Source organism: Hemicordylus capensis, chromosome 5 (genome assembly GCF_027244095.1).
Source record: "Hemicordylus capensis ecotype Gifberg chromosome 5, rHemCap1.1.pri, whole genome shotgun sequence".
Taxonomy (NCBI): Eukaryota; Metazoa; Chordata; class Lepidosauria; order Squamata; family Cordylidae; genus Hemicordylus; species Hemicordylus capensis.
Window position 1 is genome coordinate 135,794,407 of NC_069661.1, and position 14,310 is coordinate 135,808,716.

A 14,310-nucleotide genomic window follows, 5' to 3' on the forward strand; every position below is an offset into this window, starting at 1 on the left:
TTACATCGCATTCATTAATTTCCTCTTTAAACTAAAATGTTGATTCACTTTATTGATTCATAACTAAAAATGTTGATTCAAGTTGTGTGTAAATCTATGGTGAAAGTAACATATTTGCATCTATTATCATAGATGTAAACATCTATAGACACATTTCTAATTCCACCAAGTCTATATATGAATTGAAATCTATTGGATTGAAAAAATTGAATGCCCTTCAACAAGCTTAGAATAGATTCACCCAAGGGTCTTGGTCCTGGAATGGAAACCATTAATCCAGTCCTCATTGCTGAGTATATGCTCAGTACAATCAGCTGCTGCTCTGTGGACGGAATGAACATATTTGAGTTTAGGACTGAGGCTCTTGTGCCTTTATTAAAAAAATAAATCTAATCACAATCAGGATATAGCTGTTATAACTTTCCCTGTATGCAGCTTATTCTTGGGTTTCTTATGTTTTAATGTTTGAAAATTCAGGTCTTAGTTCTTCAAGTCTGTGCACATAAGACAAACTGCAGAAAGCCAGCAAGTCTTGTGAAGTTGTTGCAGAATTGGGTACAGCTATTCTTGAGGGAGTTGATAATGAGTGGATGATGCTTAAATTAAATTCTGTACTAATTTCAGGGTGATATTGATTTGGTCTGACATATATAAATAAAAACTGTTGAAAAGATGCAAATACAGCACTGATCCCACTCCCTTTTTTTGCAATGCTACTATACAGTATGACTCCATGTTACATTTCCTTTTTCTGTGATGTAAATCACACATTGCTGCTTGTGTTGGTTTTTCTCCACCCTTCCTCCTTCTGAGTAGCTCCTTCTCTTAGATTATTTTTTAAAGTTTTGTTTTCCTTTTTGTTCCTACTTTCTGGTGATGGTTCCTGATTGCCTGTCTTGTCTGATGCCTGATTATTTCTGGAAAAACATTAAAAGAAAAATGAAAAACCTCAAACCAAAGCCTCTATTGCAGCCTGATCCCATCTCGAACTTGGTTTTCTTCTTAGAAAAATGTCTTGTTACAACTCAACCATTTAGTGTTACTACAGATAAACTTGCCAGCTGCCTCCACTGCCTCCACTTCCATTTCTTCCTACTATCTCTGATTCTACCATTTGCTGTCTTCAGTGATGTCTGTTACTTGGACATCATTGCAAGGATGCAAACGTCTGCAATGGCATATAAGTATCCTTTGATCTAACCTGTTTTGTCGTTGTTTTCCTGACTTATCCTTTTATTTTAAGTCTGCTGCATGTGAAAAGTCCCCACTTTGTTTTGTATTTCCACCCCACCCCGCTCCATGTAAATCATTTTAACCACCTGTCTGCTGTTTCCTGTATTCCTTTTTCTCCCTGTATGAGGGCTTTTTTTAACCTTCCTAATATTCTCTTGCCATTTTCGCAAATGTTATATTTCTAAATGTTGCATAACTTCTAGTAATGCTGGATAGGAGCTTTTCATCTATAGGGCATCAGAACCTACATGCAAGATGTCCTGTGCTAACATTATCCCCTGCTGTACTGCATGCTTCTAACATTACTAGTCTGTTCCTGGAACATCTTTTTTCTAGTATTGAATGTTTAGCTAGTTGTGTTCCATAGACAAGCAGGCAACCAGCACTGCCCAACTTAATTGTTTTCTTTTTTAAATTTGTGTTTGTTTCATTTGATATTTTGATTTTTATTTAATTTGCATGCATATTTTGTTTGGTTTTTATACGCTGTGTCAACACGCAGAAAGCTTTCATGTACCCATGCCCATCCATCACCGGATTCTTTTCTCTTTTCTTTTCTGTTTTCAGCTGTCTTCAAGAGCTGACACCTCTTAGCCTGCAACACTTAGATTGTCTTTCTTAACAATGTGTTGAATTAGAAACCTTATAATTTAAATTCTTAATTAACCACAATCTGAGGTACCTTCTCTTTTGTGTTTGTGTTATTACTAGTTTGAGACCAGTTTTGTGTGTGATGGCTGGCTAATTACTTTGTTTTCTTCATCATTTTCTTCTGCCCACCTCCTCCACTCCCTCTCTACGGCAGACTTTGATTTATTTCTGGGATCTCAAATGGAATTAACTCTCTAAATGAGGTTTAGTGCTTTCATGCTTCTTGGCTTCGGTTGCACTAGACCAAGAAACTGTCTTTGGCAGTGGAAAATTGGGCTTTTCATTAACCAACTGCTCCATGTTTGTCCCTTACTTGTGTTTTAGAGAAGGATGAGGCTGCAATTGAGAGTTCTGAGTTCAATGCCACGTCAGTAGCTGATGTGGACAAGCGGGTGAAACGGCGGCTACTTATGGGTAACACTTTTCTTCCACTTCCTTTGTTGTGCTCTCAACTTTTGTCTCTGAGTGTATGGGGGGTGGGGTTTTTTTGTTCTTAATTTGTTCATCTGTACACTAAGGTCACAATTTGTTCTGAATCTCAATCTTCCATCAAAACATTCATTTACCATTTTAAATCTATTTTCCCCATCCCCTTCTAATACTGTAACTTTAAAGTTGAAATTATTTGGCACAGACAATATTTTGGCCATTAATCTTACTTACCTATTGCAAGTTTGCTGTGCACATGTGACTTGTGTGTTTCTGTGAGTTCAGAGTTTTTGACTAATCCATAATATATGCTTTAAGTATTAGTTACCCTTGAGTGATTTGGCTGTTGAAATTATAAAATGATTGCTGTTGTTTATGTCTATATAGTGCTTGATGATTGTTTTTTAAAAATACAGTAATGTTCATTGTACTTATGGTTGAAATATTTGTAATTGCTTGAAATAGTTTTATTTCCTTAGGATTTCAAATTATTGGAAGGATTTTTCCTCCATAGGTACTGAAATCTTTTGTACTATTCTTTCAAAAATAAGAACAAACAAAATAACTTTAAACAGGATATTTAGTATTGGTTCAGCATGTTTGAAACTGATGACTGAGGAGGCAAAGGGGGGTTCCAGCTAGGGCTCAGTACTTCCTTCCAGGTACTTCCTTTTCCCTGCCCCAGTCACACAATGGAAAACAATGATCCAGTTTCAGAGGAATGTGTTGTTGGCTCTGAGTTTACATTTATTGAGCAATGAAGATAACACTTTGATTATGAGATAAATGTACTGTGTTGCTATTTAATAAGGTGGCTGGCTCTTCAAGATTTGAGTGTTGTTCTTGCTACTCTTGGCACAGAGTAGCACTCTTGGCACTTGCTACTGACGTCAGACGTGGGGGCGGTAGTTTAGCTCCCGAGCGGGGGCCGTGAAGCCCCTTCAGGAGCTAAACTAAGGCTGGCGCTGCATTTGCAGCACAAGCCAGGAGCAGCTCTTCCCTGCAAAGGCAGGGAAGAGTCGCTCCTGGCTGTGTGCTGCGAACGCAGTGCCAGCCTAACTAGCTCCTGAAGAGCCCGCGCGGCCCCTTCAGGAGCTAAGACTGGCGCTGCCTTCGCAACGCAGCCCAGGAGCGACTCTTCCCTGCAGGGAAGAGCAGCTCCTAGGCTGTGCCGTGAAGGCAGCGCCAGCCTTAGTTTAACTGCCGAAGGGGCCGCATGGCCCCTTCGGCAGTTAAGCTTCAACTCCCGAACGGAGCCTCAAGGCTCAGTTCGGGAGCCAGACTACGCCCCCCATGTCTGACGTCAGACACGGGGGCGTGGCTATCCCCTGAATCTGACATCAGATGCGGGGGCGGGTCTATCGGGACGCCCGCCGCGGCCGCACACAGGCCACCGGCGGGCTGGCTACACCCCTGATATAGGGGGAGGGGCAGAACATTTTAATTTTGGAGCCTGGTCCTAAAGGCCATTAGAGCCCCACCACCACCTGGTGCAAGTTAAGCATCATCTATACACCCCCTATACACACACATACCATTACAAACACGGTATTTTTAACACGTTTGTTCTTGATGGCACAAACAGCAAATGAACTCACAAGAATGAAAGAATATAAAACAGGTATATTTGTGCAAGTATGCATTTGCAGAAATATTTCAACATCTTCTCACCCCACACATTTCTTTCCTCACTCCTTGTTCTGTCTCTAAAGCAGAGTCCATGCTCTGCTGCTTGGCACAGTTCTGAGTCATGCTTAGCCACCCAGCGCAGCACAGGCCAGCGATGCAGCACGGCAACCACACCACCCAGGACAAACTTGTGGGGGGACCCCCCTAGGACAAATCCCCCCAGGATTTGGGGGGCCTCAGGGGGTGTAGAGACCCTGGACTTCGGCCACAAAGTCCAGGGTTAAGAGCACCTCTGACTGTACAACATACTAAGCTTATTGGACAAAGAGCAGGATATAAATGCAATAAATAAATAAAGTTCAAGAACATATAACTAACTCTAATGAAAATAATTTCTTGCTAATAATCCACACACATTACATTCATGTACATATAAGTATATCATCATGTACCAAAATTTAAGTTAAGTACTTAATATTATTTTGTTTGAATCTATAAGGAAAAATAGGAAAAATAGATTCAGAAAAATGGATCATTATAACAATTATAATGTTGTTATAATTGTTATAACAATGTAACAATTATAAAAAGTTATAATAGAGCATTATCTACTCATATAATTGCAGATAACTTGCTCATTAACATAACATCCCATACTCTAAAAAAGCCATTTACTTAAGGAAGGAATATTGCTAGTTCTCCAGGTTTAGCAATCAGCATTTTGCTGCCAGAATCATATTAGTTACAAGATTTATGTTATTTTGCTTGCTGATAACACAATTTGTATTTGCCAGTAACTCTCTCAATAGCTTTCCAAAATTTTCTTCTGCTATCACAGTCTGGTCAGATATGGAAAAACCCATTACCTGATTATCAGATCTCCATCATTTTGAGGAGTTAAGGCCAAATATTCTTTTTAACCTGACTAGGGTGTACAGGGGCGTAACTATAATAGGGCAAGGGGAGACAGTTGTCTCAAGGCCTGCTGCCTGGAGGGGCCCCCCAGAGACATGTCACATGACTCCCCATTGCCCGCCTGCCCAGCCCCAAGGCCCCTCAGCCAGTCCCCCTGGCCCTTGGCCTGTCCACTCTCTCTCCTGCTTGCCTTCCTGGCCAGCAATAAGCTGGTAGAGCTCCTTCTCTCCACACCTCTCAGCTGATCGGTGGGTAGGCAGGGCTTCCAGAGAGGCCTATGCATAGGCCTCACTGAAGCCTGAAGCTCTCCAGGCAGCAAGCAAGGAAGGAAGGAGGCAGGTAGGGAGGCCAGTGCTGGCTGCCCTTACACACCACAGTACTCTGCAGACCCTTTGGCCAGGCCAGCCAGACCAGCCTTTGCCCAGTAATGGAGGTAGAATGTGAATTCTTTTTTGTGGTTACACCACCCACCACCCCCATATAGGGATCTGTTTGCTATAGGGCTTTGATGTGGTTGATATGGGGGGGGGGGAGACTGAGAAGTCACTGATTATTTAATTTGAAACAGATTGGAAAATTTGCTAGCTTTTTAAAAAACTATCTAAAAAGTCCTATAAGTGGCTTGTTTCATGGCAGAAAATTACAAAAACTTCCGGAACACACAATATTATATTTATATTCATTCATTCATTCATTCATTCATTCATTTATAAATGCACTTATGGTTCAAGTTGTTCTGCAACCCAGAAGGTCTGAGTGAGAACTGTGAAGCATGCCTTGTGTGTTTTGTTTTTATTTCTTTAGAAATGCATTATATGTCCAAGCTGCTTGGACATGTCCAAAAACCTCCCTCACACTATTTACATTGTATGTCATCAGTCAGTATGATTCTGTAATGATATGAACTGTTAAGGAGGCCCTGCACATGCTGATGTGCCCCCCAGCCCCGCACCCCACTAGGGACAGCCCTGCTTCTGAGCACCTGTAGAGAGCGGTTTTTATGTCAGTACAGTGAGAGGCCACAACCAGCCCTACTTCCACATTGGGGAGCAAGGAGAATGACTTTTAGGACAGACTAGGGCATAGCTTCAGGAGCTCCTTGAGCCCTGGCATGTCTCATCTATCTTAAAATTTTACCAAGAAGAGGCAGATCATTCTCCGTCCCGCCCCCCTGCCTTTTCTCCTGAGGAATGGTGCTAATTGTTGCTCTTTTCTCTATTTCTCCCCACCATCTTCCTTGCTTCAGTAGGATTTACTGGTCTCCTGTAGGCAGCAAAATATGCTGGGAGCACTAATTAGTTTGGTTTGATTTACATCCCTGAGCATGTGCAATCCTATATGCACTTACCAGGGAAGTGTCTCAGACAGTTGAATGCAATGGAGTTTATTTTTAAGTAGATATGCTTTCCTTGCTAGTAAGTCCTTTAAGTTTCAATGAAATGTACTTCCAGCTAAATGTGGTTAGATTTGCTGCCTGAGGCTGCAATTCTTCACACACTTACCTGGGACTTTTACACAAAGAAGGCTTTACTGCGAGTTTACTGGGAGGCTTTACTGCAAAATTGAAGTTATCCCAAAGAACCAATGCAAAATAGAGGACTTTTTTAAAACTCCGGATATAAATCAGGCTACACTCTAACGAGCAGTGAAAAACCTGAATTGGGTGTGAACTGCTCCCCAGTAAATCACAGGGACTTCAGGATAAATCTGGCCAACATGTGCATGCAGCACCTCCATTCCAGAGGAGATGTGTGTTAAAGGGCTTTAAAAGCCCCGTGTGAAAAACCTCCTGGAATCAAACTTTATTGATTTGTTTAGAATTCTGAGAAAACCTACCTAGGCTCACACTGCATGGTTGAAAGTCTCCTTTGCAGCGAGGGGCCCATTTTAATAATTAGTGTTTCTAGTGAGTTCTAGGCATTAAAAGTAGCACAAATATATAGTATTCAATGTATATCACTATATATTGTGAAGTGTGCATGTGTGTATTCAGTGAAATGTATTTCCAGGCAGCATACTTATTTTGAAATATCAGACTTAAATCCTTGGGGGCCTGGGGTGTGTGGAGGCCCTGGACATTGAGGGGGAGCATTTTAAAATCTTGTCTCTGGACCTACTGCAGCCTTGCTACGCCCCTGAGGGTGTAGTACCAGTATTACAAGGAGGTCATTCACACAATCAAAAACTGTGTTCTACATGAGTTTGGGAGCTGTATGTGCTCCCAATTTTTTTTGTTTAGAAACAATGTAATAGGAAAACCTGGGTAGAAGAGATTGTGTGGAAGCAGGATTGGAGGAAAAGCTACACAGGTTTTCCTCCTGCCTTGCTTCCACACAACTGAAAATTGGGAGCACACACAGCTCCTAAAACCAGGTAGAACACAGTTTTTGATTGTGTGAATGACCTCAAGATGTTATAAATGTTGTCTATCCTTTTCAAATATGGTCATCCTGTTCAATTCTTTTCCGAGATAGTCATCTACAGTGGTCCCTCGACTTACGAACTACTCGACATAAATATTTTTCGAGTTACAAACGGCAGTTTTAGATCCGGTTTTAGATGCGGTTTTTTCGACTTACAAATTTTTAGATGGGGTTTCCTCGACTTACGAATTTTACATGCGGTTTCCTTGACTTGCCTGCCTGTTTACTGCCTGTTTATTCTTGAAAAGAAATGTTCCTGTGCAGTTTGCAAGCCTTACTGGGGGTCTGGGTCTTTTTTCTAGGCTCCGGAACGCATTAATCCATTCCCAATGCATTCCTATGAGAAACCGCTTTTCGACTTACGAACTTTTCGACTTACAAATGTGCATTCGGAATGGATTAATTTCGTAAGTAGAGGGACCACTGTATAAACCATGCCCATATAAATGCTTAGTTAAAAAAAAAAAAAAACCACCTATAAGTTCAAATTGTGCCTGCATTCCACTTTTTTCTCCTACGAAAACATCTTTTAAAGATTTTAGCAAGATGTCCACCATATTCTTGTTACCATCATGCATTTATTTCTGGATGACTTTTAATTGTTGAATACTGCCACAAATTTGTTTTCATCTTGGTCCTACAACATCATAGAGCTGCTTGCAGTTCAGATATTTGCAGTCTTTACACATTTAGAATGATGAGCTCAGTCATAAACATCGATGGCATTTCATTGCCTTACTCATAGAATCATAGATCATTTGAAAGGGCGGGATAGAAAACAATCAAAGAAAGAAAGAAAGAAAGAAAGAAAGAAAGAAAAGTGGGTGAGGGGGACTCAAAGGATTCGGGAGCTAATCTCTGGATTCAATAGACCCCAATTATTTCTTGATAAGTGAGTTTCCATCCTCATCCTACAAATGTCAGAGGATTTGCCAGTTCAACAGAGGTGGAGAAAGGAAGCTTCTTTTCAGTTGACTTGCTGAATATTTTCAGGTGATACAGAACAATAGTTGAACTTTTAATTTTTGTATTGCAATTGCAGATAGTTGAACTTTTAATTTTGTATTGCAATTGCAGAATTCTTTTTCTCAGGCTCTTCCCAACAAAATGGTGAAGAGCTCATCAACACTTCACACAGAATGAAATGATAGATTGAGGTGGCAAAATTCTGGACTATACTACTTGAGACTGCAGGTGGGACTGTGAGACTGCAGGTGCATTATGTTCTCCCATATTAAAAATTCCCTGTATGTAATAGACTAGCACATCAAAGAGAGAGGATGTGTAGTCCCCTGCCATGATTTGCTAGTTTTCTACATATAGGTTTTTGATTTTGCTTTATGTTGAAGAGCATTCCAGTAGGTAGATTCCTTGCCTCCAATCTGAAGTGGTAGAGTACAAAATTCAGCCACCTCATTCTGCATAATGCATAGATCAGCTCTTATTTTAAGTTAAGATGTGGGAAGCAGATATGGTACAGCAGCTGACTCTACTTGCAGCAAACTAAACACATATCCAATTAAAGGGGGGAACTCTTAGATTTACAGGGATGGTTATGGGTGTGACAGCTCCAACTGAGTCCCAAAACCAAGTAAATTTGGTGGTCCATGATGTTCACACCATGCAGGTATGAGGTGAGCTCCAGTCCACTACCTCCATAGGCCAAATTGTTCTTCAGCGTTGCTGTAACATGAATTCCCAGCTTTTGTTGTTGCCACCAGTCTATGCAGCTAGTGGATTGGAGCATAGAGGACCAAGCCAAATTGTGTTTCCATGATTATGGAATCCACTACCAAATTATTCTTCAATGTTTCTGTAATACCAATTCCCAGCATTTGCGCTCTATGTAAACCACTTTGGAAACCAGGGGCGTAACTATAATAGGGCAAGGGGAGACAGTTGTCTGGGGGCCCACTGCCTTGGGGGACGTCCCAGGGGCAAGTCACATGACTGACTCCCCCAGCTGCGTACCAGCCGGGCTTCCTTCAGTTGTATTCATCCTCCAATTGATGTGAGTGTTAAGACCTGGAGCTACAAGAACCCACATGCCTTTCTCTAGTACCATTAATTGACTTGCATCATCCACAATTTACAAATCCTTTTAAAAAATAACTTAGGATGATGTTCTACTGTGGCACATAGGATACACACACACACACACACACACACACACACACACTATGCTTTTTGTTACCACTATTCAGCCTCATTTAAGATTGCTTTACTTCATGAGCTGAGCTTCAGTGAGGGAGGGGGCCCATTTTAAAATCTTGTCTCTGGGCCCACTCCAACCTTGCTACGCCCCTGTTGGCAACATTTGTTGAAAAGCAGTATGTATATATTTGTTGTGCAGAGAATTTGTTTTTAATATACGGGAGCATTCAACCCCTGCTAACTGGGCAAAGAGGCACCTTTTATTTAGCAGGGGGAGAGTAACTGGCCCTATCTACCCCCAGCACAGTACTTCCAGTGACTGTTGCTGGTGTCTATCTTGTGCTTCTTTTTAGACTGTGAGCCATTTGGGGACAGGGATCCAGTTAGTTAGTTAGTTAGTTTTAGTTTTCTATGTAAACCGCTTTGGAAACATTTGTTGAAAGTGGTATATAAATATTTGTTATCATTGGCGTTGTTGATTTGAGCATAGAGCCAAATTGTGTTTCCATGGTTATGATTTTGTAGACCAGTACAATAACTCAGACAGGTCATCCCATCTTATGGTGTGAACAATGGAGGTAAAAATTACTCACTTTTTGGATCTCAGTTGGAGATGGCACACTCATAACTATTCCTGTAAATCAAACGTATTTTTCCTTTAATTAAATTCGCTTGCTTTTTAGAATGGAGGATGCCATATGTGCCACACTCAATATAAGTGTGTGCTGTACAAGAAAAGTGAACAATACTGCTTTAGCATTGCCAGGTGTAATAAAGAGGCAGACATCAGTGCTTGAGTTTAAAACAAGCAATAACGAAATATAGCAGGCAAAACACAATAATTTTTATAGTTGAAGCATTTCTTGCTTCAGTACTGGCTGACAAGCAGCTGAAGTACAAGCAGGTGCTGAAGTATCAAGAGGTGCTGCTTCCACCCTCATATGTTAGGCAAAGCTGCACTTTTTGAATGTCTGCCTGTTACACAACCATTAAAAAACTTGGACCCTCTGGTCCTTTACAAGGAACTTATCAGGCCTTCCCCCTTATGATGAACAAGGTTGGAGGGTGATGAAAGCCATATGGGGGCACTGAGGCGTACCAGTTCTGAGGTAGAATGCAGCCAAATGAAAAAGGATGCTGCTGTCAGATAGAAACAATAACACCTAAGGAATCAAGGCCTCTGTGGTTGTCCCTGTTCCCTTTCTACCCTGGAGGCACGAGTTAAACCATTCAAGTGCAATAAAGGCAATGCCTTTATTTTCAAGATATTTCTCATCCTTTGGGAGGGGCAAAAGATTTCACCAGCCAGCCCTGGCGGAGGCACTTCACAGCTGTTTCCAGGACTAAAGACAACAATGGTGGAGGCTGTTATTCCCCCTTCTCTTTTCTGCCCACTTTCCCCTACCCTTTCCCTTTCCCCTACCTTTTTTTTCTCACAAACATTCCAACTGATCTGAGCACATGTAAAATTGACATTATGATACCATCTATTTTTTAATTTGTAATTATTGAAAACCTATTTCCTTCAACACACTCTCATCAAAGAGACTTGTTCAAAAGAAAGACTGTCTAAAGAGACCTTTCTCAAATAAATCGAGTCCTCCTGTGCTTCTCTATTTGGATGCAGAAAACCCCATTGTAAAGATAGGGTGAAAAAAAGACTCAACTGTGGTCTTGAGGTTTCATGTCTGCTTTTCAGCTTCTTAGCCATTTCCCCACAGATCAATGAAAGACTGGCACACTTGTTGAACAGGCAATTCTGAGCATAAAGATGCCCCTTCTAGTGCAACTAGTACAAATGGGAAGCTTTGAGAATCCACAGAAGGTTAGTGGGGATCAGGTGAAATAACGATAGAATGCAGCTGCAATCTAGATGATTGCAAGCAAAATATTTTCATAACTTCTTGCTATAAAAGAGGTCTAATCTATTATGAAAAAGGTATTGGAATCACAAGAATCTGGGGCAGGGGGCAATTACATTCCAGTCAAATGTTACAAAATGTTACACTGGAGGGAGGGAAAGTGAATTAAACGCTGTTCGGGCAGCAAATGGCTGCCTGAAATGAGGAGGTGAGCTCGCACAGGCTCTCTGGAGCTTGGGGCCATGCCCCCTTTGTGTGTGGTGTCACTAGCACAGGGACATGGCCTCGAGCTCCAGAATGCCTGTGCAAGCTCTCCGGCCTCTCCCCCTCATTTCAGGCAGCTGTTTGCTGCCTGAAATGAGTGGGAGAGGAGAGCTTGCTCGGCTTCAGTCAAGCGGTGATGTTATTGGAGGGGAGGGTCCGCCGGGCTATCCCCACAGACGCTGAACCACAGCTCTGTAGTTCCGTGCACACCATTACATCCCACCACAGCAGTGGACATTTTTATAGGCAAAAAGGGGGATTTCCTCTCACGCACCCCCTCCCAGTGGTGGCAATATCCTCTTTGTCTCTAGGCGGCAAAGAGGTTAATCCACCCCTGAGCTTCAGTGTCCTCCATCTTTGTTTGACACTCTAACTATCCACCACAATGCTACATGACAGAGACTAGAGCCAGGAAAATTGTGCCACCTCTGAAACCTGATACGCAAAAATGCTGCTTCAGGTTGCTTCAAGTAAGGCCAGCTCACAATAGAACTATGCATTATACATATTTGAAGTTCCTTGATTCTTTTAGAGACTTCTTTTGTTTCTATAAAATGCAGTTGCTGAGGCTGCAGTTTGAAGGAAGAGACTAGTGCAGGGGAAAGAGAGAGGCCTTTCTATTTTCCATTTTCTTGCTGGAATTAGTCTCTAAGAAACTGCTTTTGTTCCTGCTGGGGAGACAGTATCCTGTTTACTTATTGAATTTAATGGTGAGAAAGAAATTCAAGTATCTTGACATCTATTATAAAATGACAGTATTCTGTGATATATGTGAATTTTTTCCCCCAAATTAAATAGGGTATCTGTTAAAGTTAAAATATGTTGCTGGAGCATAACATCATTTCCCCACGAATTTTGATGGGGCCAGTATTCAAGAACGATTTAAAAAAATTGGAACCATTGCTGCTGTGTGAACTTTTTTGCCCAGTTTTTCTTGCTGTTTGGAGAGTTTTTTCACCCATCATTGGTTCCTATGTGGGTCCAAACTGCCAAAGCAAGCAATCACAAGGCCATGTTTTTCATTGGTTCCCAATCAAAACAATAAAATCAGCTCAAATTCTCATGGTTATGGGATCAAGACCACAGAAAATGGATCCAGATAGGTGAACATCAGAATTTTCAGGCCATGCAAGATTTGGAATATAAATAAATGTAGTTTGTCTACTTCTAAATCTACTTCTGCAGATTGAGAACTGACTGTACAGTCAACTATCACACAGCCATAATGCTTTGTGTTAAATAAAATATATTAATTTTTTTAAATCAGTTATAACATACCAAGCACTTAAAAGAAGATAGTAGTTCTGAAAAGTGCAACAACCAAGTAGTTCTTCATATGGCATCATTAATACAATTAATGGTATTTGTTGTCAAAAAGACACTATGAATCTTCAGTACAGCTACTTTTAGCCTACTTTCCTTAAGCTCATGAGATCACACACACCCTCTCTCTCTCGTGTGTCCCGCGCACATGCGTGTGTGAGCACTGCTATAAACTTCTCAATGCCTCAACTGATTTGAACTACATTTGAAGCAGTTGTAGTGACACATAGGGATACCTCAACAGCATAGTTTGTGATCATGCCATTCACCCAAGTTCAAGATGGCAGACGTGTGGTTATTTGAGGCACAAGTGGGCTAATTGCCTAACCAATTTGAATCAAGTTTGGAACAGCTGTGACACCTCAACGGTGTAGTCTGTGATTATGTCATTCCCCCTGTTGGAAATTCTCTGTGGTGAGAGAATCCCTTTCTCATTATAGCAGAGTGCACAGAGGCACAACACAGCGGATTTACTTAGGCATGCGTGTATGCTGAGAGTAAAGTAACTTGGAGCCAATTCATAGTTTCAAATCAATATATAAGGCATTTATTAAGGAACTCCATTCTAGATAGGAAAGTGAGGAGTTAGGATCTCTAATCTATCTATCTAGCTGGATGCAGATGGATTCTGCATCTTCTCTGCACACATGGTGCAGGGAGAGAGGCTTGCCATGTTGCAAGGTAGAAGGGCAGGTAGGGAAGAGAGAGAGGAAGGAAGTTAGTCCCTGAGATTAGCAATCTACATATCCAAAGGGATAGTGTCAGAGCAGTGGAGAAGGGATGACCAATGTCTTGACCCTCTAGCCCTCTGACTTACTAGTCTGTCCTCCACTGTCTGAGACAAGAGACAGAGCAAAGTCCTTTAACTTCCAACACCCCTCACCCCCAGTTCAAGATGGTGGACATGTGAATGTTTGAGGCAGAAGTGGGTTAATTCATGAAGATAGTAATTATCAAATAAGATTATAGTGAAAAGAAAGTATGCAGATTTGTGCTTACTGGAGCTTCTTGTTTGGAGATAAACTTGTCATTGCCATCCAAAAGATTGTTTTTCTGTTCTAATCTAATAAAAAATGCATCAATAATCTCTTTTCAAACCATGCATCAATAATCTCTTTTCATCAAGACCACACTCAAGCAAATAATTGAGGGAGGTCTTCTATTGCTCCCTAATCACAGAGGCAAATTTCGTGTTCTAGCACCTTTGTGCACTGGCACCGTAATTTGAATTCAAAGGACTTGTAAAACCCTCATCTGAGAGTGACATCTCAGCTGAATCATGTATTGCTCAAATATATTCCTTTGGTTAAAGAAATATAGTCAAGGGATGGACTTAGAAACCCTGATGGAAGCCAGGTTATTCTATATTTCAGTTCATAATTGTTTTTAAATTTTTAATTTGGCTTCTGTTGATAGACTAATAATTT

At 41.1% G+C, this 14,310-nt stretch overlaps 1 protein-coding gene across 10 annotated transcripts in view; it reads left to right on the forward strand.

Annotated features, from left to right (window-relative positions):
• The window catches only part of SCUBE1 (signal peptide, CUB domain and EGF like domain containing 1), a 514,482-nt gene that overhangs the window by 257,313 nt on the left and 242,859 nt on the right, over nt 1–14,310 (forward strand). For 8 of the 10 annotated variants that reach the window (XR_008308378.1, XR_008308379.1, XR_008308377.1 and 5 more), the window contains one exon: nt 2,209–2,298. The exons of the other annotated variants lie outside the window; for them this stretch is intronic. Coding sequence is in view for 5 of the 8 variants with exons in the window: in XM_053254957.1 (XP_053110932.1) it covers nt 2,209–2,298 (90 nt within the window). In the remaining 3 variants the exon portion in view is untranslated. The remainder of the gene's footprint in view (nt 1–2,208; nt 2,299–14,310) is intronic. 10 annotated transcript variants of the gene reach the window in all.